This window comes from Oncorhynchus nerka, linkage group LG12, assembly GCF_034236695.1.
Source record: "Oncorhynchus nerka isolate Pitt River linkage group LG12, Oner_Uvic_2.0, whole genome shotgun sequence".
Lineage (NCBI taxonomy): Eukaryota > Metazoa > Chordata > Actinopteri > Salmoniformes > Salmonidae > Oncorhynchus > Oncorhynchus nerka.
In genome coordinates this window covers 2,456,736-2,481,225 of record NC_088407.1, presented here as the reverse complement: position 1 = coordinate 2,481,225, position 24,490 = coordinate 2,456,736, and the positions used below count along the sequence as shown (strand labels likewise).

At 40.8% G+C, this 24,490-nt stretch overlaps 3 protein-coding genes across 3 annotated transcripts in view; 1 reads left to right on the top strand and 2 right to left on the bottom strand.

The window, feature by feature from the left end:
* The window catches only part of LOC135574208 (butyrophilin subfamily 1 member A1-like), a 97,943-nt gene extending 93,756 nt beyond the window's left edge, over positions 1-4,187 (bottom strand). Inside the window, exon 1 of the mRNA XM_065025134.1 lies at positions 3,927-4,187. Coding sequence (XP_064881206.1) covers positions 3,927-3,999 — 73 coding nt within the window. The 5' untranslated portion in view covers positions 4,000-4,187. The remainder of the gene's footprint in view (positions 1-3,926) is intronic.
* The window catches only part of LOC115118359 (butyrophilin-like protein 10), an 804,641-nt gene that overhangs the window by 436,593 nt on the left and 343,558 nt on the right, over positions 1-24,490 (top strand). The gene's annotated exons all lie outside the window — the stretch shown is intronic.
* The window catches only part of LOC135574212 (Fc receptor-like protein 5), a 260,943-nt gene continuing 241,281 nt past the window's right edge, over positions 4,829-24,490 (bottom strand). The window contains exons 5-6 of the mRNA XM_065025143.1: positions 6,232-6,273; positions 4,829-5,687 (exon numbers count right to left, since the gene is read on the bottom strand). Coding sequence (XP_064881215.1) covers positions 6,269-6,273 — 5 coding nt within the window. The 3' untranslated portion in view covers positions 4,829-5,687; positions 6,232-6,268. The remainder of the gene's footprint in view (positions 5,688-6,231; positions 6,274-24,490) is intronic.

Genomic DNA, 24,490 nt, shown 5'->3' with positions numbered 1-24,490 from the left:
CTGTGTATGGTGCAATAGATGATAGGACACAAAACACACGGTTGACCAATTAGAAATAATCAAATAAAACAATCGCCTATTCATCACATATCCCGTAAAAAAAATGTGTAATCATTCTTTGTATGATAATTAGTACAAAATATTTCGATAATTGTGCACATTTTCACCCTAAATATTAATTTACAAAGTATAGATGACGGGAGTCTTATTCTGAAGAAATCCAGAAATATATGACCCGGAAGTTCTTCTTGCTTCACAGCAGTCACAAGGCATTACCATATAGAATGACAGAGGCCTGTAATGGCCAATAGGCTGTTTAAGCATGTGCAGCACCATTTAGGGCTTCCACCATTTTCAAGGGGTCAAAGTAGTCAACTAGGTGGGGATTCCTATGGGTTGTAGCCTCAATGGCTCTGCCCATGCTGAAACAGATCAAATGAAATCAAGCTTTATTTATACAGCACATTTCAGACATGAAACACAATGTGCTTCACAGTAAAAAAAAGAAGAAGAAAAAAAAGTCCACAACAAATATAAAGAAGGATAAAAAAATAAAAGAGTACGACTAAAAAGCAGGTGTGTTTTTAAATACGTCCACAGTTTCGGCCCCCCTCAGGTTCTCTGGCAGGCTATTCCAGAGGTTGGGGGCATAATAACTAAAGACTGGGGGCATAGTAACTAAAGACTGGGGGAAGTGTAACTAGAGGCTGGGGGCATAGTAACTAAAGGCTGGGGGCATAGTAACTAGAGGCTGGGGCATAGTAACTAAAGACTGGGGGCATAGTAACTAGAGGCTGGGGGCATAGTAACTAAAGACTGGGGGCATAGTAACTAGAGGCTGGGGACACAGTAACTAGAGGCTGGGGGCAGAGTAACTAGAGGCTGGGGGCATAATAACTAAAGACTGGGGGCATAGTAACTAAAGACTGGGGAAGTGTAACTAGAGGCTGGGGGCATAGTAACTAAAGGGTGGGGGCATAGTAACTAGAGGCTGGGGGCATAGTAACTAAAGACTGGGGAAGTGTAACTAGAGGCTGGGGACATAGTAACTAAAGGCTGGGGGCATAGTAACTAGAGGCTGGGGGCATAGTAACTAAAGACTGGGGAAGTGTAACTAAAGGCTGGGGGCATAGTAACTAGAGGCTGGGGACATAGTAACTAAAGGCTGGGGGCATAGTAACTAGAGGCTGGGGGCATAGTAACTAAAGGCTGGGGGCATAGTAACTAAAGGCTGGGGCACAGTAACTAAAGGCTGGGGGCATAGTAACTAAAGGCTGGGGGCATAGTAACTAGAGGCTGGGGGCATAGTAACTAAAGACTGGGGGAAGTGTAACTAGAGACTGGGGGCATAGTAACTAAAGACTGGGGAAGTGTAACTAGAGGCTGGGGGCATAGTAACTAGAGGCTTGGGGAAGTGTAACTAGAGGCTGGGGGCATAGTAACTAGAGGCTTGGGGAAGTGTAACTAAAGGCTGGGGGCATAGTAACTAGAGGCTGGGGGCATAGTAACTAAAGGCTGGGGACATAGTAACTAGAGGCTGGGGGCATAGTAACTAGAGGCTGGGGGAAGTGTAACTAGAGGCTGGGGGCATAGTAACTAAAGGCTGGGGGAAGTGTAACTAGAGGCTGGGGGCATAGTAACTAAAGGCTGGGGGAAGTGTAACTAGAGGCTGGGGGCAGAGTAACTAGAGGCTGGGGACACAGTAACTAGAGGCTGGGGGCAGAGTAACTAGAGGCTGGGGGCAGAGTAACTAGAGGCTGTCTCTCCATGCCTCTTGGTCCTAGGCTTTGGGATAGTTAATAAAAGACTGTCTCTCCATGCCTCTTGGTCCTGGGCTTTGGGATAGTTAGAAGGCTGTCTCTCCATGCCTCTTGGTCCTAGGCTTTGGGATAGTTAAAAGGCTGTCTCTCCATGCCTCTTGGTCCTAGGCTTTGGGAAAGTTAGAAGGCTGTCTCTCCATGCCTCTTGGTCCTGGGCTTTGGGAAAGTTAAAAGGCTGCCTCTCCATGCCTCTTGGTCCTGGGCTTTGGGATAGTTAAAAGGCTGTCTCTCCATGCCTCTTGGTCCTGGGCTTTGGGATAGTTAAAAGGCTGCCTCTCCATGTCTCTTGGTCCCAGGCTTTGGGATAGTTAAAAGGCTGCCTCTCCATGCCTCTTGGTCCTGGGCTTTGGGATAGTTAAAAGGCCAGTACAGAGACCTTAAAACCAGTGTAATGTGTTCTCTCTGTCTGGTCCTGGTCAGTACCCTGCAGCATTCTGTATGTTTTACAGTACAGAGACCTTAAAACCAGTGTAATGTGTTCTCTGTCTGGTCTTGGTCAGTACCCTGCAGCATTCTGTATGTTTTACAGTACAGAGACCTTAAAACCAGTGTAATGTGTTCTCTGTCTGGTCTTGGTCAGTACCCTGCAGCATTCTGTATGTTTTAGAGTACAGAGACCTTAAAACCAGTGTAATGTGTTCTCTGTCTGGTCTTGGTCAGTACCCTGCTGCATTCTGTATGTTTTACAGTACAGAGACCTTAAAACCAGTGTAATGTGTTCTCTGTCTGGTCCTGGTCAGTACCCTGCAGCATTCTGTATGTTTTACAGTACAGAGACCTTAAAACCAGTTGAATGTGTTCTCTGTCTGGTCCTGGTCAGTACCCTGCAGCATTCTGTATGTTTTACAGTTGATCAGTCGATATAATGGTAATGATATAAAGACCTCTCTATAGTCATTACCCTAATCTATAATGGTACTGATATAAAGACCTATCTCTATAGTCATTACCCCAATCTATAATGGTACTGATATAAAGATGAATCCTCTACCTCTATAGTCATTACCCTAATCTATAATGGTACTGATATAAAGACCTATCTCTATTGTCATTACCCTAATCTATAATGGTACTGATATAAAGACCTATCTCTATAGTCATTACCCTAATCTATAATGGTACTGATATAAAGACCTCTCTATAGTCATTACCCTAATCTATAATGGTACAGCTATAAATACCTATCTCTATAGTCATTACCCTAATCTATAATGGTACTGATATAAAGACCTCTCTATAGTCATTACCCTAATCTATAATGGTACAGCTATAAATACCTATCTCTGTAGTCATTACCCTAATCTATAATGGTACTGATATAAAGACCTATCTCTATAGTCATTACCCTAATCTATAATGGTACTGATATAAAGACCTATCTCTATAGTCATTACCCTAATCTATAATGGTACTGATATAAAGACCTATCTCTATAGTCATTACCCTAATCTATAATGGTACTGATATAAAGACCTATCTCTATAGTCATTACCCTAATCTATAATGGTACTGATATAAAGACCCATCTCTATAGTCATTACCCTAATCTATAATGGTACTGATATAAAGATGAATCCTCTATCTCTATAGTCATTACCCTAATCTTAACACTCACTAAATTATACTTAACCGTAACATAACCCTTTGTTCCCAAATCTAACCTTCATTATTTCAACCTGGTGAGTCTAGACGTTTTACTCTGTATCTCTTCAACTCAGATGGTAAAACGTCTCCTCTTTTTAGTCATAAACATGGCGACACTTCCTCTTCCTGCCGAAAAACATTTTCACGAACCATTTTCCTAACCTTAAAATAATTAAACTAATTCTCCTAACCTGCTACGAAACAGTTACTGACGTATCGAAGTATTGTGTAAATAGTGTTTGTCTGCCACCCTACAGCACCACACCCCAAACTAAACCGTCTGATCAGACAACACAGCAACGACAAGACATCTACATTTCCTGCACTCGATTTTGAGCCTGCACTTGAATTCTCCCCGTTTCTTTATTGTTAATATTATGTTCAGATAATAAAATAGCCTACAGGCTAAATTAATAAAATAGCTTACAGGCTAAATAATGAAGGAATAATGTTGTGTCCTACCTGTCGTTATCAATGAAACACTGATGAACAGAATCCCAAAACACCAGACCGCCGAGGTCGGAAAGGTCTTCATTTCACGAACAAAACAAGTCTGACTCCAAGGTAAAGCTGTTTGTAACTGGTCAATAAAACTATTAGGAGTTTAGAAAAATAAACCAAAACAGTCGAAATGCTAATTTGTCAACGAACAGAATGTAACACGACGTCTGATCCAGAAATAACGGAGGAAAAGGGTGGTGGAGTTTCACACCGTACTTTCACTTTCACCTACAGTACTTCTAGTTGAATATCATCTCGCGATATCTAGCTCCCTCTAGTGTTCTGATATGGACATTAACTTCATGTCATCTCGCGATATCTAGCTCCATCGAGTGTTCTGATGGAAATTAACTGTCAAATATCCTAAAACACATACGAGCACTAATGTGAATCGTGAAATGAATGTGACAACTAGGCTGTAGTAAGTATTCCAACTAGAAACAACTTACGATGTGAAATGACCCAAGAACACAGATCAATATAAAATGATAAATGATATTCACTGTCAGTTGTTGACTAGCTAGACAGTTGTGAGCAGTATGGCAGAAATTACACTAATTGTATCAGAGAGAAAGGTAGAGTCACCATGCCGCGAAGTGGTAGGCCACACAGACTCACAGAAAGGGACCGCCGAGGGCTGAAGTACGTGGCTTGTAAAAATCATCTGTCCTCAGTTACAACTACCGAGTTCCAGGGGTGGAAGTAACGAATTACTCACGTTCCTGTAATTGAGTAGCTTTCGGTGTACTTGTACTTTATTTTGTATTTTTCAAAAGCTGTACTTTGACATTTATTTAAGTACATTTTGAATGAAGTACTTAAGTACATTTTCAAAACCAACAATCTAGAAAAAGGATACATATCAACATGTTGTAAATATATTTTATCGGCATGAATGGCGTTTGTTGTGTAATGTAGCTAAGTGTTGCTACTATCCAGTTCCATTGCATTAAATCTGTAGCATAATGCTAACGTTAGCTAGCTCGTGTTGCTAGCTAGTTAGAAGCCTGAACAACATCTTTACACAGCTGCAGGAACTAATTAATGAATTTGTGAAGATAAAATAAATAAATCATTTTGAGATTTTTAGGTAAGTGCATTCTTTTGTTTTGCTTGCTTATTACCTAGCTATATCTGGTTGGATCACTGAGTTTCCAATAATAGCCAGAAATCATGTTTGGTCAAACTACAGTTCTTATAACTGGAGAAAAGAAAACAATATTCCCTAATATCTGTATGTATTTGGACAGTGACATTATTCAAAACATGCTGTAATTTCTAAATGGTTCATTTGATATGAATAAAACACCTTCTTATAAGCTGACAGTCTGCACTTTCACCCCATGGTATATTTTAAAATCCAATGTGCTGGACTACAGAGCCAAAACAAAAATGTTGTCATTGACCAAATTATTACAGATGACACTTTATGTGCTGGTTTAAGATCATTTGTATAAAACCAAACTGGTCAGGCTGTATACATTTTGCCCAGATTAATACAACACACATTATATTACAACACATTCCAATCAGAATAATACATGTATCAGTTAATAGATCACATTTGATCAAATGCCACTATTGTTCCAGCAGGTGGAGCTACAATGTAACAACATACAGCATTGTGACTCACAGTTCTATATTAGAATTCCATGAGTTCCATTCTGATGGTTGTTATGGTGATCAGGTGATCTCAGCCTCACTCTTCTTCAACACGATCACCTGTTCAACACAGAAGTAGTTCATCAGTGTGGCCATGTATTTACTTTTCCAATACAGAACCACTTAGAAATGTAAATCATATCAGATAATTTACTAGTCAATACTGTGCTACTTAGAATCCGATCAAAATCTCTTCCAATGGGGCTCCTGCTTATGTCCAGCTCTCCCTTATCAATACCAGGGTTATTTACTCTTTATCAATACCTGGGATATTTACTCCTAAATGCATGAATTAATATCAGTTCTGTTATCAGTTCCATTATTGTGGTAGTCACACCAGCCTTCTCCTTTTTTGCCGAACCTGCTGCTGGCAAACGCCCTTCACTCATCAACTCCGGACTTGTCTCGTCATCATTACACACACATGGTTCCAATCCCCACTCTATCACTGTATATACTCCCTCTGTCATTTGCCTTTGTTGACTCTAATCCATCCTACTTCTACTTTCTACTTCTACTGAGAGGTAATATAATATAGTACACACTGTGTTCAGAATACCATATTGTGCCCCTGCAGCTGTTGTGTTGTAAGGTAGAAACTCACCTAATTGGTCTTGGTGGGTCTTCCTGGGTACCCTGGTTTACCCTAAACAGACAATTATCAACACTTAAAACATGGTTCAATCAGAGATACAGTTATCAACACTTTACAACATGGTTCAATCAGAGATACAGTTATCAACACTTTACAACATGGTTCAATCAGAGATACAGTTATCAACACTTTACAACATGGTTCAATCAGAGATACAGTTATCAACACTTTAAACATGGTTCAATCAGAGTTACAGTTATCAACACTTTACAACCTGGTTCAATCAGTGTATTTGGCAAACTTGATGATGGTGTTGGAGTCATGAGTGAACAGGGAGTACAGGAGGGGACAGAGCACGCACCCCTGAGGGGCCCCCGTGTTGAGGATCAGCGTGGCGGATGTGTTGCTACCTACCCTTACCACCTGGGGGCGGCCCGTCAGGAGGTCCAGTATCCAGTTGCAGAGGGAGGTGTTTAGTCTCAGGGTCCTTAGCTTAGTGATGAGCTTTGAGGGCACTATGGTGTTGAACGCTGAGCTGTAATCAATGAATAGCATTCTCACACAGGTGTTCCTTTTGTCCAGGTGTGAAAGGGCAGTGTGGAGTTCAACAGAGATTGCATCATCTGTGGATCTGTTGGGGTAGTTTGCAAATTGGAGTGGATCTAGGGTTTATGGGTTAATGGTGTTGATGTGAGCCATGACCAGCCTTTCAAAGCATTTCATGGCTACAGACGTGAGTGCTACGGGTCGGAAGTCATTTAGGCAGGTTACCTTTGTGTTTTTGGGCACGGGGACTAAAGTGGTCTGCTTGAAACAAGTTGGTATTACAGACTCCATCAGCGACAGGTTGAAAATGTCAGTGAAGACACGTGGCAGTTGGTCAGTGCATGCTCGCAGTACACATCCTGGTAATCCGTCTGACCCTGCAGCCTTGTGAATGTTGACCTGTTTAAAGTGTTACTTGCCTCGAAGCGAGCATAGAACCTATTTAGCTTGTCTGGGAGGCTCGTGTCACTGCTCTCGACTTCCCTTTGTAGTCTGTAATGGTTTACCACGAGCGTCAGAGCCGACTACTACGACTCAATCTTCATCCTACCGCTTTGCCTGTTTGATGGTTTCTTATAAGCTTCCGGGTAGGAGTCCCGCTCCTTGAAAGCGGCAGTTCTAGCTTTTAGCTCAGTACGGATGTTGCCTGTAATCCATGGCTTCTGGTTGGGTTATGTACGTACGGTCACTGTGGGGACGACGTCCTCGATGTACTTATTGATGAAGCCAGTGACTGATGTGGTGTATTCCTCAATGTCATCGGAAGAATCCCGGATCATATTCCAGTCTGTGCAAAACAGTCCTCTGCATCTGCTTCAGCTGACCACTTTCTTATTGACCGAGTCACTGTTGCTTCCTGCTATAGGTTTTGCTTGTAAGCAGGAATCAGGAGGATAGAATTATGGTCAGATTTGCCAAATGCAGGGCGAGGGAGAGCTTTGTTCTCCGTGTGTGGAATAAAGTAGTCTTTCCCTCTGGTTGAAATGAGGTAAAACGGATTTGAGTTTCCCTGCATTAAAGTCTCTGGCCACTAGGTCGAGCGTTTTCCTGTTTGCTTATACAGCTCATTGAGTGCAGTCTTAGTGCCAGCATCGGTTTGTGGTGGTATATAGACAGCAACGAAAATATAGATGAAAACTCTGTGTAAACAGTATGGTCTACAGCTTATCATGTGATACTCTACCTCAGGCGAGCATAACCTCGAGACCTTAGATATGGTGCACCAGCTGTTGTTTACAAATATACATAGACTGCCACCCCTTGTCTTACCAGAGGCTGCTGTTCTATCCTGCCGAAAAAGTGTAAAACCCAGCAGCTGTATGTTATTCATTTATTCAGACTCAGTGAAACCTAAGATATTACAGTTTTTAATGTCCTTTTGGTAGGATATACGTGATCATCTATTTATATTATCGATTGATTATTGGCTAGGATCTATGGTAAATGTAGATTACACTCTCGCCGTTGGATCCTTACAAGGCACACGGATCTTTGTCCTTGATATCTCTGTCGCTTTCTCCTGCGAATGACGGGGACGAGGGCCTTGTTAGGCGTCTGAAGTAAAACAACATCAAAATCCACCACCAAACTTCCCAGTGGGGATGAGGTACTTTTCTTTCTGACTACGCCAAACCCACCTCTGGTGTTTGTTTCGAAAAAGCTCTATTTTGGTCTCATCTGACCATAGAACCCGGTCCCATTGAAAGTTACAATAACATATGGCAGGTAGCCTAGTGGTTACAGCAGTGGACTGGTAACCGAAAGATTGAATCCCAAAGCTGACAAGGTCAAAAAAATCTGTTGTTCTGCCCCTGAACAAGGAAATTCCTAGGCTGTCATTGAAAGTAAGAATTTGTTCTTAAAACTTGTTAGAGAAGTGGTCCCGCTTTGGGGATCAAATCAGCGGTAATTTCAAGTGCACCACGTATAGTTTTTGATAAAACTCAAACTTTAATTAAAATTGACATACAATATACTGAATTAAAGCTACACTCGTTGTGAATCTATTCACCAAGTCAGATTTGTAAAATGCTTTTCGGGGAATTCATGAGAAGCTATTATCTGATACCATGCACCCTACAAAAATACTGCAACGTCACCCAACGACAGATTTTGCGTTAGCGTCGCAAACGAAAAGGCTGAAATAAAATATAAAGCATTCATTACCTTTGACGAGCTTCTTTCTTGGCACTCCTAGATGTCCCATAAACATCATTTAGGGTCTTTTTTCGATTAAATCGGTCCATATATAGCCTAGATATCGAACTCGGAATACTGCGAGTAAAGAGAGAAAAATTAGCATTTCATAACGTAACGTCGTTTTTTAAAAATCAAAAAGTCGGCGATAAACTTTCACAAAACACTTCGAAATACTTTTCTAATGCAACTTTAGGTATTAGTACACGTTAATAAGCGATAAATGGAGCAGGAAACGATGTTAAAATCTTTATCTTGTCGTTGTAGAAAAACATGTCTGACCAGAGGTCGACCAAAAATCCGGGCGGAGTCATCAGGGAAGATGTTCCCTTGTTTGGGCTATACCAAGAATCAATTGCGAATCAAATCACATGACTCTAGACAACATGTGGCAGCTGGAGGCAGTGTAAACTCGGCTCTATTTAATTCGATTCACTTTGAACAATTGCCTGAAGTGGCGGAAGGATATATTTTTCCATTTTCAGAGAACAGATTTTCATGCACTTTTCGATGAAACGCCCGTTCTGTAAATGCCACAGGCGTGATTTAAACAGTTTTGGAAACGTCTGAGTGTTTTCTATCCACACACACTAACCATATGAATGTACTATATTCCTGGCATGAATAGCAGGGCGCTGAAATGTTGTGCGATTTTTAAGAAAAAGCTGCGAAAATCTGCATGAATTCTGAACATCCATAACTGACCTGCCTAGTTAAATAAATAGGTGGCATCTGATTGTGGTTTTGGAGACTTTCTGACCCCAGATTCTCCAGCTGTGATCCTTAGAGATTTTCTTGTCCACTGGACCACCTCCCATCCTCTGCATCCCTACAATTGCGCTTTTGACCTCCTCCTGGGTACCACACTGCCTAGTGGGCGGCTATATTCCCTGTCTGGCCCTGAGACCAAGGAGAAGTACATTGAGGACTCTGTGGCTGCTGGGAGCATTCGTCCTCCTGCCTTAACTGATGGTACAGGCTTCTTCTTTGTGGAAAAGAAGGACAAGACCCTGCATCCATGACTATCGGGACCTCAATAACATTTAAGAATCATTACCCTTTACCACTCCTCTCCTCAGGTTTCAATCCTCTCTAACCATCTTTTCCAAGTTGGACCTTTGGAACGCCTAGTTCAGATACGCGAAGGAGGCAAGTGGAAGACAGCCTTCAACACTGCTAATGGACACTATGAGCACCTGGTCATTCCGTTTGTACTCCAACGCTCCCACAGTGTTCCAGGTCCCGGTCAATGATGAGCCCGTTGGGCTCTGTTATTCATCAGATTCAACTTTACCATCTCCTACCGCCCAGGTTCCAAGAATGTGAAGCTTGACGCTCTCTCTCGCCTGTATAGATCTGCTCTGAGACCATCCTCCTCACCTCATGTCTTGCTGCTACAGTTGTCTGGGGGGTGGTTTAACCGGATGTTTGTTCAGATTTGGCCCGGTCCTGGAATCGGCTCATTCCTCCAAGCTCACCGGCCTCCTGAGTGTTCGACCTCGGCGCAGTCAACCAATACCTGGTTGACTGGGAGGGTTATGGCCCAGAGGAGAGCACCCGGTTGTCATCGCCGGCACCCCATTATCCCCTATGTATTTATATTGGTGTTTTCTGTCTGCCTGTTGCCAATTCATCTTGTCTCGTCAAGCCTAGCAGTGTGTTGTTCCATACTCCTGTCTTTTAGTTCCTGTTTTCTAGTCCTCCTGGTTCCGACCTAATCTGCCTGCCCTGACACTGAGCCCACTTGCCATACCATTCAGCCTGCCTGCCGCCCTGTACCTTTCGGACTCTGACCTGGTTTGCAGACTTCTGCTTGTCCCTGACCTGCCCCTGCCTGTTTGGCCTTGACCAGGGGTATCATCGGATGGGGCCACAGTGTCTCCTGACCCCTCCTGTCTCAGCCTCCAGTATTTATGCAGCAGTGGTTTATGTGTCGGGGGGCTAGGGTCAGTCTGTTATATCAGGTGTATTTCTCCTGTCTTATCCGGTGTCTGTGTGAATTTAAGTATGCTCTCTCTAATTCTCTCTTTATTTCTTTCTCTCTCTCGGAGGACCTGAGCCCTAGGACCATGCCTCATGACTACCTGGCATGCTGACTCCTTGTTGTCCCCAGTCCACCTGGCCGTGCTGCTGCTCCAGTTTCAACTGTTCTGCCTGCGGCTATGGAACTCTGACCTGTTCACTGTGATTATTATTTTTTGACCATGCTGGTCATTTATGAACATTTGAACATCTTGGCCATGTTCTGTTATAATCTCACCCCGGCACAGCCAGAAGAGGACTGGCCACCCCTCATAGCTTGGTTCCTCTCTAGGTTTCTTCCTAGGTTTTGGCCTTTATAGGGAGTTTTTCCTGGCCACTGTACTTCTACACCTTTGTAAGATGATTTTCCACCACAAATGTAAACGTTCAGTATATCTTCATGTTATTCTGTTCATAATGTTCAGTATATTTCATGTTATTCTGTTCATAATGTAAATGTTCAGTATATTTTCACGTTATTCTGTTCATAATGTTCAGTATATTTCATGTTATTCTGTTCATAATGTTCAGTATATTTCATGTTATTCTGTTCATAATGTTCAGTATATTTCATGTTATTCTGTTCATAATGTAAATGTTCAGTATATTTTCACGTTATTCTGTTCATAATGTAAATGTTCAGTATATTTTTATGGTTAGTTACAGCCAATACAGTGTAAGACCACATCAGTACATATTGAAGCATTAAGGCCCGAGGGGTTGTGGCCAATATACCCAATATAAAGGCTGTTCTGAGGACGACGTATCTGTAACGATGGGTGAGTGAGGAGTCAAACGCAGAGTCCAAACATGGGTGAAACAAACCCAAAACCTAGTTACACAAACCTGGACAGTGAAATCCCAAAACCGACGATACACCACAAATGTAACAAACACAACAAGCCCGCACAAAACACAAGTGGGCAAAACGAACTTAAACACCCAAAACCCCAACAAGGAACAGGTGAAAACAGTTAGACAAAAACAAACGAAAAGGAAAAAGGGATCGGTGGCAGCTAGTAGGCCGGCGACGACGACCGCCGAGCGCCACCCGAACAGGAATGGGAGCCACCTTCGGTGCTATTCGTGAGTATTCAGACTTAATACAGAAGAAGAAGAACCACCCAGTTCATAATGCAGGTTTCAGCACCTCTTAACAGTGTAAAGAAGAACCACCCAGTTTATAATGCAGGTTTCAGCACCTCTTAACAGTGTAAAGAAGAACCACCCAGTTCATAATGCAGGTTTCAGCACCTCTTAACAGTGTAAAGAAGAACCACCCAGTTTATAATGCAGGTTTCAGCACCTCTTAACAGTGTAAAGAAGAACCACCCAGTTTATAATGCAGGTTTCAGAACCAAATAATCTGATGGGCAGGTTATAAACATCATATATAAACAGGTCTCTCCAGGTTTACAGCTCCAGCTGTATATAATATATAAACATCATATATAAACAGGTCTCTCCAGGATCACAGCTCCATCTGTATATAATATATAAACATCATATATAAACAGGCCTCTCCAGGATCACAGCTCCAGCTGTATTTAATAATATATAAACATATTTTATAAACAGGTCTCTCCAGGATCCCAGCTCCATCTGTATATAATATATAAACATCATATATAAACAGGTCTCTCCAGGATCACAGCACCAGCTGTATATAATATATAAACAGGGCTCTCCAGGATCACAGTTCCAGCTGTATATAATATATAAACAACATATATAAACAGGTCTCTCCAGGATCACAGCTCCAGCTGTATATAATATATAATCATCATATATAAACATAACATCAGCTATCTGAAACCAGATGAACCACTAAACACTATAATGTTAATAGATGGTGTTTGTGGACATACCATGTACTGTGATGTTGACAGCATTGCTGTGTTCTCCAGACCCGGACTCACACCAGTACACTCCACTGTTTGATGGTATTAGTGGCATGATGCATGAAGACCCCTGTTGTTTTCCACAGTCAGTATTACACTCTGAAAGGATTCCTCTCTCTGCGTTCCTCATCACTCTCCATCCAGCAGAGTTCCCCCGAACCTCACAGCTCAGAGAGACAGACTCATATTCAAAGAACAGATCTGTCAGGACTGACACTCAGAGAGGCTGGAAAGGAGAGATCTGGAGAGAGAGAAAGAAGGCCATGAGAAAATAAGCTCCTGACTCTTTCTGCATTTAGAGTTAGATAAACTTAGATTTTTTGACAAGGACATATGTAGGAAACTCCTCCAAAACATAAGCTTCAAAATCAAAAGTCCAAACCTACAACCGGATTTTGGACAAAATTATTCCGGAAGGAGTCCTACTACCAAGGATTCTACAGCTAAGGATTCTTCTTCCAACGATTCTTACTGCCAAGGATTCTTACTACCAAGGATTCTACTCCCAACAATTCTTACTACCAACAATTCTTACTACCAGGGATGAATACTACCAAGGGATTTTTACTGCCAAGGATTCGGACAACCAAGGATTCTTACTACCAAGGAATCTACTACCAAGGATGATTAATGCCAAGGATTCTTACTGCCAAGGTTTCCACTACCAATGATTCTTACTCTAAAGGATTCTTAATGCCAAGGATTGTTACTGCCAAGGATTCTACTACCAAGGATTCTTACTACCAAGGAATCTACTACCAAGGATGATTAATGCCAAGGATTCTTACTGCCAAGGTTTCCACTACCAATGATTCTTACTCTAAAGGATTCTTACTGCCAAGGATTGTTACTGCCAAGGATTCTACTACCAAGGATTCTTACTACCAAGGATTCTTACTGCCAAGGATTCTTACTGCCAAGGATTCTTACTGCCAAGGTTTCCACTACCAATGATTCTTCCTCTAAAGGATACTTACTGCCAAGGATTGTTACTGCCAAGGATTCTACTACCAAGGATTCTTACTACCAAGGATTCTTACTGCCAAGGATTCTTACTGCCAAGGATTCTTACTGCCAAGGATTCTTACTACCAAGGATTCTTACTACCAAGGATTCTACTTCCAATGAATCTTACTACCAAGGATTTTTACTGCCAAGGATCCTACTACCAAGGATTCTTACTACCAACGCTTCTTACAGACAATGATTCTTACTGCCAAGGATTCTTACTGCCAAGGTTTCCACTACCAATGATTCTTACTCTAAAGGATTCTTACTGCCAAGGATTGTTACTGCCAAGGATTCTACTACCAAGGATTCTTACTACCAAGGATTCTTACTGCCAAGGATTCTTACTGCCAAGGATTCTTACTGCCAAGGTTTCCACTACCAATGATTCTTCCTCTAAAGGATTCTTACTGCCAAGGATTGTTACTGCCAAGGATTCTACTACATTTTACATTTACATTTAAGTCATTTAGCAGACGCTCTTATCCAGAGCGACTTACAAATTGGTGCTTTCACCTAGAATCTACTACCAAGGATTCTTACTACCAAGGATTCTTACTGCCAAGGATTCTTACTGCCAAGGATTCTTACTGCCAAGGATTCTACTACCAAGGATTCTTACTACCAAGGATTCTTACTACCAAGGATTCTTACTGCCAAGGATTCTTACTGCCAAGGATTCTTACTACCAAGGATTCTTACTACCAAGGATTCTTACTACCAAGGATTATTACTGCCAATGATTCTACCAACAAGGATTCTTAGATCAAGAGATGCTTACTGCCAAGGATTCTACTACCAAGGATCCTACTACCAATAATTCTTACTACCAAGGCTACCTACTACCAAGGATTCTACTACCAAGGATTCTTACTACCAAGGTATCTATTACCAAGGATTCTTACTAACAAGGATCTTACTGCCATGGATTCTTACTTTCAAGGATTCCTACTGCTCAGGATTATTTCTACCAAGGCATTTTACTGCCAAATAATCTTACTGCCAAGGATTCTTACTGCCAAAGGATTTTACGAACAAAGATTCTACTATAAAGGTTTCTTACGACCAGGGATTATATTACCAATTATTCTTACCACCAAGGATTCTTACTGCCAAGAAAACTACAACCAATTTTTTTTTTCTTCAAGCGATGCTTACTGCCAATGATTCTTACTGCCAAGGATTCTTACTGCCAAGGATTGTTACTGCCAAGGATTCTACTACATTTTACATTTACATTTAAGTCATTTAGCAGACGCTCTTATCCAGAGCGACTTACAAATTGGTGCTTTCACCTAGAATCTACTACCAAGGATTCTTACTACCAAGGATTCTTACTGCCAAGGATTCTTACTGCCAAGGATTCTTACTGCCAAGGATTCTACTACCAAGGATTCTTACTACCAAGGATTCTTACTACCAAGGATTCTTACTGCCAAGGATTCTTACTGCCAAGGATTCTTACTACCAAGGATTCTTACTACCAAGGATTCTTACTACCAAGGATTATTACTGCCAATGATTCTACCAACAAGGATTCTTAGATCAAGAGATGCTTACTGCCAAGGATTCTACTACCAAGGATCCTACTACCAATGATTCTTACTACCAAGGCTACCTACTACCAAGGATTCTACTACCAAGGATTCTTACTACCAAGGTATCTATTACCAAGGATTCTTACTAACAAGGATCTTACTGCCATGGATTCTTACTTTCAAAGATTCCTACTGCTCAGGATTATTTCTACCAAGGCATTTTACTGCCAAATAATCTTACTGCCAAGGATTCTTACTGCCAAAGGATTTTACGAACAAAGATTCTACTATAAAGGTTTCTTACGACCAGGGATTATATTACCAATTATCCAATTATTCTTACCACCAAGGATTCTTACTGCCAAGAAATCTACAACCAATTTTTTTTTTCTTCAAGCGATGCTTACTGCCAATGATTCTTACTGCCAAGGATTCTTACTACCAAGTATTCTTAACACCAATGATTCTTCTACCAAGGAATCTACTATAAAGGATTCTTACTGACAAGGATTCTTACTGCCAAGGTTTCCACTTCCCAAAGATTCTTACTACCAAGGATTCTTACTGTAAAGGATTGTTACTGCGAATGATTCTTACTACCAAGGATTCTCACTGTAAAGGATTCTTACTGCCAATGATTCTTACTTCCATGGGTTCTTACTACCAAGGAGTCTTACCGCCAGGGATTATACAGCTAAGGATTCTTCTTCCAATGATTCTTACTGCCAAAGTATTCTTACTGCCAAAGAATCTACTACCAAGGATTCTTACTGCTACGGATTCTTACTACAAGGATTATTTCTACCAAGGTCTCTTATTGCCAAGGATTCTTACTTCAAAATATTTTTACCACCAAGGATTAATATTACCAAGGAATTTTTACTGATGAGAATTCTGACATCCAAGGATTCTTACTACCAAGGAATCTACTATAAAGGATTCTTACTACCAATGATTCTTACTGCCAAGGTTTCTACTACCAATGATTCTAACTGCCATGGATTCATACTGCCAGGGACTCTTACTGCCAAGGTTTCTACTACCAAGGATTTTTCCTACCAAGGGATTCTTACTGCCAAGGTTTTTTACTACCAAGGATTGTTACTACTAAGGACTCTTATTGCCAAGGATTCTATTACCAAGGATTCTTACTGCCAAGGATTCTTACTGCCAAGGATTCTTACTACCAAGGATTATACTGCCAATGATTCTTACTGCCAAGGATTATACAACTAATGATTCTTACTGCCAATGATTATACTACCAAGGATTTTACTATCAAGGGTTGAACTACCAAGGATTATACTGCCAATGATTCTTACTGCCAAGGATTCTACAACTAATGATTCTTACTACCAAGGATTCTTACTGACAAGGATTCTACTACCTAGGGATTCTTACTGCCAAAGATTCTTACTGCCAATGATTCTACTAAATAGGATTCTTACTGCCAAGGATCCTCCTACCAAGGATTCTTACTCCCAAGGTATCTATTACCAAGGATTCTTACTAACAAGGATTCTTACTGCCATGTATTCTTACTTTCAACGATTCCTACTGCTCAGGATTATTTCTACCTAGGCATTGTACTGCCAAATAATCTTACTGCCAAGGATTCTTACTGCCAAAGGATTCTACTAACAAAGATTCTACTATAAAGGTTTCTTACGACAGGGGTTATATTACCAATGATTCTTACCACCAAGGATTGTTACTGCCAAGAATTCTACTACCAAGGCTTTTTACTTCAAGCGATGCTTACTGCCAATGATTCTTACTGCCAAGAATTCTACTACCAAGGCTTTTTACTTCAAGCGATGCTTACTGCCAATGATTCTTACTGCCAAGTATTCTTACTACCAAGTATTCTTAACACCAATGATTCTTCTACCAACGATTCTTACTGCCAAGGATTAATACTAACAAGGGATTCTTACTGCCGAGAATTCTGACAACCAAGGATTCTTACTACCAAGGATTCTACTTCCAAGGAATCTTACTACCAAGGATTTTTACTGCCAAGGATCCTACTACCAAGGATTCTTACTACCAAGGCTACCTACTACCAAGGATTCTACTACCAAGGATGCTACTACCAAGGCTACCTACTACCAAGGATTCTTACTATCAAGGATTCTACTACCAAGGATGCTACTACCAAGGCTACCTACTACCAAGGATTCTTACTATCAAGGATTCTACTACCAAGGATGCTACTACCAAGGATGCTACTACCAAGGATTATTACCAACAATGATTCGTCCTGCCAAGGATTCTTACTGCCAAAGATTCTTACAGCCAAGGATTCTTACCACCAATGATTCTTAATTCCAAGGATTATAATACCATGGAATTTTACTACCAATTATTCTAACTACTAATGATTCTTACTACCAAGTATAGACTACCAAGGATTCCACAATCAAGGATTCTGCTACCAATTATTCTTACTGCCAAGGATTCTAACTGCCAATGATTCATACTTCCAAGGATTCTTACTACCAATGATTCTACTACCAATAATTCTTACTACAAGGATTATTTCTACCAATGATTCTTCTACCAATGATTCTTACTGCCAAGGATTCTTACTGCCAAGGATTCTTACGACCAATGATTCTTACTTCCAAGGTTTATAATATCATGGAATTTTACTACCAATGATTCTTACTGCTAATGATTCTTACTACCAAGTATAGTCTACCAAGGATTCTACAACCAAGGATACTACTACCAAGAATCTATCACCAAGGATTCTTACTGCCAAGGATTCTTACTGCCAAATGATTCTTCCTGCCAAAGAATCTACTACCAAGGATTCTTACTGCCACGGATCCTACTACGAAGGATTCTTACTACCAAGGATTCTTACTACAAGGATTATTTCTACCAAGGTCTCTTATTGCCAAGGATTCTTACTTCAAAAGATTCTTACTTCCAAGGATTAATATTAGCAAGGAATTCTTACTGACGAGAATTCTGACATCCAAGGATTCTTACTACCAAGGAATCTACTATAAAGGATTCTTACTTCCAAGGATTCTTACTACCAAGGATTCCTACTGCCAAGGATTCTTACTGCCAAGGATTAATACTGCCAAGGATTCTTACAGCCAAGATCTCATACTGCCAAGGAATCTACTACCAAGGATTCTTACTAGCATTGTTTCCCTCTGTCAAGGATTCTACAACCAATGATTTTTACTCCCAATGATTCTTACTGCTAAGGATTCTTACTGCCAAGGATTCTTACTGCCAAGGATTCTACTACGAAGGATTTTACTATGAAGGATTGAACTACCAAGGATTATACTGCCAATGATTCTTACTGCCAAGGATTATACTACCAAGGATTTTACTATCAAGGATTGAACTACCAAGGATTAAACTGCCAATGATTCTTACTGCCAAGGATTCTACAACTAATGATTCTTACTACCAAGGATTCTTACTGACAAGGATTCTACTACCAAGGGATTCTTACTGCCAAAGAATCTTACTGCCAATGATTCTACTAAATAGGATTCTTACTGCCAAGGATCCTCCTACCAAGGATTCTTACTCCTAAGGTATCTATTACCAAGGATTCTTACTAACAACGATTGTTACTGCCATGTATTCTTACTTTCAACGATTCCTACTGCTCAGGATTATTTCTACCTAGGCATTGTACTGCCAAATAATCTTACTGCCAAGGATTCTTACTGCCAAAGGATTCTACTAACAAAGATTCTACTATAAAGGTTTCTTACGACAGGGGTTATATTACCAATGATTCTTACCACCAAGGATTGTTACTGCCAAGAATTCTACTACCAAGGCTTTTTACTTCAAGCGATGCTTACTGCCAATGATTCTTACTGCCAAGGATTCTTACTACCAAGTATTCTTAACACCAATGATTCTTCTACCAAGGATTCTTACTAGCATTGTTTCCCTCTGTCAAGGATTCTACAACCAATGATTTTTACTCCCAATGATTCTTACTGCTAAGGATTCTTACTGCCAAGGATTCTTACTGCCAAGGATTCTACTACGAAGGATTTTACTATGAAGGATTGAACTACCAAGGATTATACTGCCAATGATTCTTACTGCCAAGGATTATACTACCAAGGATTTTACTATCAAGGATTGAACTACCAAGGATTAAACTGCCAATGATTCTTACTGCCAAGGATTCTACAACTAATGATTCTTACTACCAAGGATTCTTACTGACAAGGATTCTACTACCAAGGGATTCTTACTGCCAAAGAATCTTACTGCCAATGATTCTACTAAATAGGATTCTTACTGCCAAGGATCCTCCTACCAAGGATTCTTACTCCTAAGGTATCTATTACCAAGGATTCTTACTAACAACGATTGTTACTGCCATGTATTCTTACTTTCAACGATTCCTACTGCTCAGGATTATTTCTACCTAGGCATTGTACTGCCAAATAATCTTACTTCCAAGGAATCTTACTGCCAAAGGATTCTACTAACAAAGATTCTACTATAAAGGTTTCTTACGACAGGGGTTATTTTACCAATGATTCTTACCACCAAGGATTGTTACTGCCAAGAATTCTACTACCAAGGCTTTTTACTTCAAGCGATGCTTACTGCCAATGATTCTTACTGCCAAGGATTCTTACTACCAAGTATTCTTAACACCAATGATTCTTCTACCAAGGATTCTTACAGCCAAGGATTCTTACTGCCAAGGATTCTTACTGCCAAGGATTCTTACTGCCAAGGATTCTACTTCCAAGAACTCTTCCTACCAATGGTTCTTACTGCCAAGGATTCTACTTCCAAGAACTCTTCCTACCAATGGTTCTTACTGCCAAGGTTTAATACTACCAAGGGATTCTTACTGCCGAGAATTCTGACAACCAAGGATTCTTACTACCAAGGAATCTACTATAAAGGATTCTTACTGTAAAGGATTCTTACTGCCAAGGATTCTTACTGCCAAGGATTATACTGCCAATGATTTTTACTGCCAAGGATTCTTACAACTACGGTTTCTTACTACCAAGGATTCTTACTACTTAGGATTCTTACTGACATGGATTCTACTACCAAGGATTCTTACGGTAAAGGATTGGAGCGGCAGGGTAGCCAAGTGGTTAGAGTGTTGGACTAGTAACTGAAAGGGTGCACGTTCATATCCCCGAGCTGACATGGTACAAATCTGTCATTCTGCCCCTGAACAGGCAGTTAACCTACTGTTCCTAGGCCGTCATGGAAAATAAGAATTTGTTCTTAACTGACTTGCCTAGTTAAATAAAGGTAGAAAAAATACAAAATAAAATACTGGCAAGGATTCTTACTACCAAAGATCCTACTACCAAGGATTCTTACCAACAAGGTTTCTTACTGCCATGGATTCTTACTTCCAAGGATTCCTACTGCTCAGGATTATTTCTACTGAGGCATCTCACTGCCAAGGATTCTTACTGCCAATAATTCTACTACCAAGGCTTTTTACTTCAAGGGATGCCAAGGATGCCAAGGATTCTTACTGCCAAGGATTCTACTTCAAGAACTCTTACTACCAATGATTCTTACTGAAAGGATTAATACTACCAAGTGATTCTTACTGCAGAGAATTCTGACAACCAAGGATTCTTACTACCAAGGAATCTACTATAAAGGATTCTTACTGACAAGTATTCTTACTGCCAAGGTTTCCACTTCCAAGGATTCTTACTGTAAAGGATTCTTACTGCCAAGTGTTCTTCCTGACAAGGATTCTTACTACCAGGGATTCTACTACCAAGGATTCTACTACCAATGATTCTACTACCAAGGATTCTTACTGCCAAGGATTCGTACTGCCAAGTGTTCTTCCTGACAAGTGTCTTCCTGCCAAGGATTCTTACTATCAAGGATTCTTACTACCAAGGATTCTACTACCAGGGATTCTTACTACCAAGGATTCTACTACCAAGGATTCTTACTACCAAGGATTCTACTACCAAGGATTCTTACTACCAAGGAATCTTACTGCCAAGGATTCTTACTGCCATGATTCTTACTGCCAAGGATTCTACTACCAAGGATTCTACTACCAAGGATTCTACTACCAAGGATTCTTACTGCCAAGGATTCTTACTGCCAAGGATTCTTACGGTAAAGGATTGGAGCGGCAGGGTAGCCAAGTGGTTAGAGTGTTGGACTAGTAACTGAAAGGGTGCACGTTCATATCCCCGAGCTGACATGGTACAAATCTGTCATTCTGCCCCTGAACAGGCAGTTAACCTACTGTTCCTAGGCCGTCATGGAAAATAAGAATTTGTTCTTAACTGACTTGCCTAGTTAAATAAAGGTAGAAAAAATACAAAATAAAATACTGGCAAGGATTCTTACTACCAAAGATCCTACTACCAAGGATTCTTACCAACAAGGTTTCTTACTGCCATGGATTCTTACTTCCAAGGATTCCTACTGCTCAGGATTATTTCTACTGAGGCATCTCACTGCCAAGGATTCTTACTGCCAATAATTCTACTACCAAGGCTTTTTACTTCAAGGGATGCCAAGGATGCCAAGGATTCTTACTGCCAAGGATTCTACTTCAAGAACTCTTACTACCAATGATTCTTACTGAAAGGATTAATACTACCAAGTGATTCTTACTGCAGAGAATTCTGACAACCAAGGATTCTTACTACCAAGGAATCTACTATAAAGGATTCTTACTGACAAGTATTCTTACTGCCAAGGTTTCCACTTCCAAGGATTCTTACTGTAAAGGATTCTTACTGCCAAGTGTTCTTCCTGACAAGGATTCTTACTACCAGGGATTCTACTACCAAGGATTCTACTACCAATGATTCTACTACCAAGGATTCTTACTGCCAAGGATTCGTACTGCCAAGTGTTCTTCCTGACAAGTGTCTTCCTGCCAAGGATTCTTACTATCAAGGATTCTTACTACCAAGGATTCTACTACCAGGGATTCTTACTACCAAGGATTCTACTACCAAGGATTCTTACTACCAAGGATTCTACTACCAAGGATTCTTACTACCAAGGAATCTTACTGCCAAGGATTCTTACTGCCATGATTCTTACTGCCAAGGATTCTACTACCAAGGATTCTACTACCAAGGATTCTACTACCAAGGATTCTTACTGCCAAGGATTCTTACTGCCAAGGATTCTTACCTCCAATGATTCTTACTTCCAAGGATTCTAATATCATGGAACTACTACCAATGATTCGTACTAATAATGATTCTTACTACCAAGTATAGACTACCAAGGATTCTACAACCAAGGATTCTACTACCAATAATTCTTACTGCCAAGGATTCTACTACCAAGAATTCTTACTGCCAAGGATTCTAACTGCCAATGATTCTTCTACCAATAATTCTTACAACCAATGACTCTACTACCAAGAATTCTTAATACCAAGGATATTCCACCAACTATTCTTACTGCCAATGATTCTTACTGCCAAGGATTCTTACTGCCAATGGATTCTTACTGCCAAAGAATCTACTACCAATAATTCTTACTGCCACGGATCCTACTATCAAGGATTCTTACTACCAATGGTTCTTACTACCAATGATTATTTCTACCAAGGATTCTTACTGCCAAGGATTCTAACTTCCAAGGATTCTAACTTCCAAGGATTCTTACAACCAAGGTTTAATACTACCAAGGGATTCCTACTGCCGAGGATTCTGACAACCAAGGATTCTTACTGCCAAGGAATCTACTTCCAAGGGTTCTTACTGCCAAGGAATCTACTACCAAGGATTTTTTCTACCAAGGATTCTATTACCAAATATTCTTTACACCAATGTGGTGAAGACGTCTCCACAGTAACGTAGTGAAGCCGTCTCCATAGTAATGTAGTGAAGCCGTCTCCATAGTAATGTAGTGAAGCCGTCTCCATAGTAATGTAGTGAAGCTGTCTCCATAGTAATGTAGTGAAGCCGTCTCCATAGTAATGTAGTGAAGCTGTCTCAATAGTAATGTAGTGAAGCCGTCTCCATAGTAATGAAGTGAAGCCATCTCTATAGTAATGTAGTGAAGCCGTCTCCATAGTAATGTAGTGAAGCCGTCTCCATAGTAATGTAGTGAAGCCGTCTCCATAGTAATGAAGTGAAGCCGTCTCCATAGTAATGAAGTGAAGCTTTGTAGTGAAGCCGTCTCCATAGTAATGAAGTGAAGCTCTGTAATGAAGCCGTCTCCATCGTAATGTAGTGAAGCTCTGTTGTGAAGCCTTCTCAATAGTAATGTAGTGAAGCCGTCTCCATAGTAATGAAGTGAAGCCGTCTCCATAGTAATGTAGTGAAGCCGTATCCATAGTAATGAAGTGAAGCCGTCTCCATAGTAATGTAGTGAAGCCGTCTCCATAGTAATGTAGTGAAGCTCTGTAGTGAAGCCGTCTCAATAGTAATGAAGTGAAGCTCTGTAGTGAAGCCTTCTCCATCGTAATGTAGTGAAGCTCTGTTGTGAAGCCTTCTCAATAGTAATGTAGTGAAGCCGTCTCCATAGTAATGAAGTGAAGCCGTCTCCATAGTAATGTAGTGAAGCCGTCTCCATAGTAATGTAGTGAAGCCATCTCCATAGTAATGTAGTGAAGCTCTGTAGTGAAGCCGTCTCCATAGTAATGTAGTGAAGCCGTATCCATAGTAATGAAGTGAAGCCGTCTCCATAGTAATGTAGTGAAGCCGTCTCCATAGTAATGTAGTGAAGCTCTGTAGTGAAGCCGTCTCCATAGTAATGAAGTGAAGCTCTGTAGTGAAGCCTTCTCCATAGTGATATACTGAAGCCATCTCCATAGTAATGAAGCGAAGCTCTGTAGTGAAGCCGTCTCCATGGTAATGAAGTGAAGCTCTGTAGTGAAGCCGTCTCCATCGTAATGTAGTGAAGCTCTGTTGTGAAGCCTTCTCAATAGTAATGTAGTGAAGCCGTCTCCATAGAGAGTATTAGCTAGAGAGTAGGGCCTTGAGACTGGGGGCTAGAAGGTAGGGGCTAGGGAGTAGGGAGTAGGGGCTAGATAGTATTAGCTAGAGAGTAAGGGCTAGAGAGTAGGGGCTG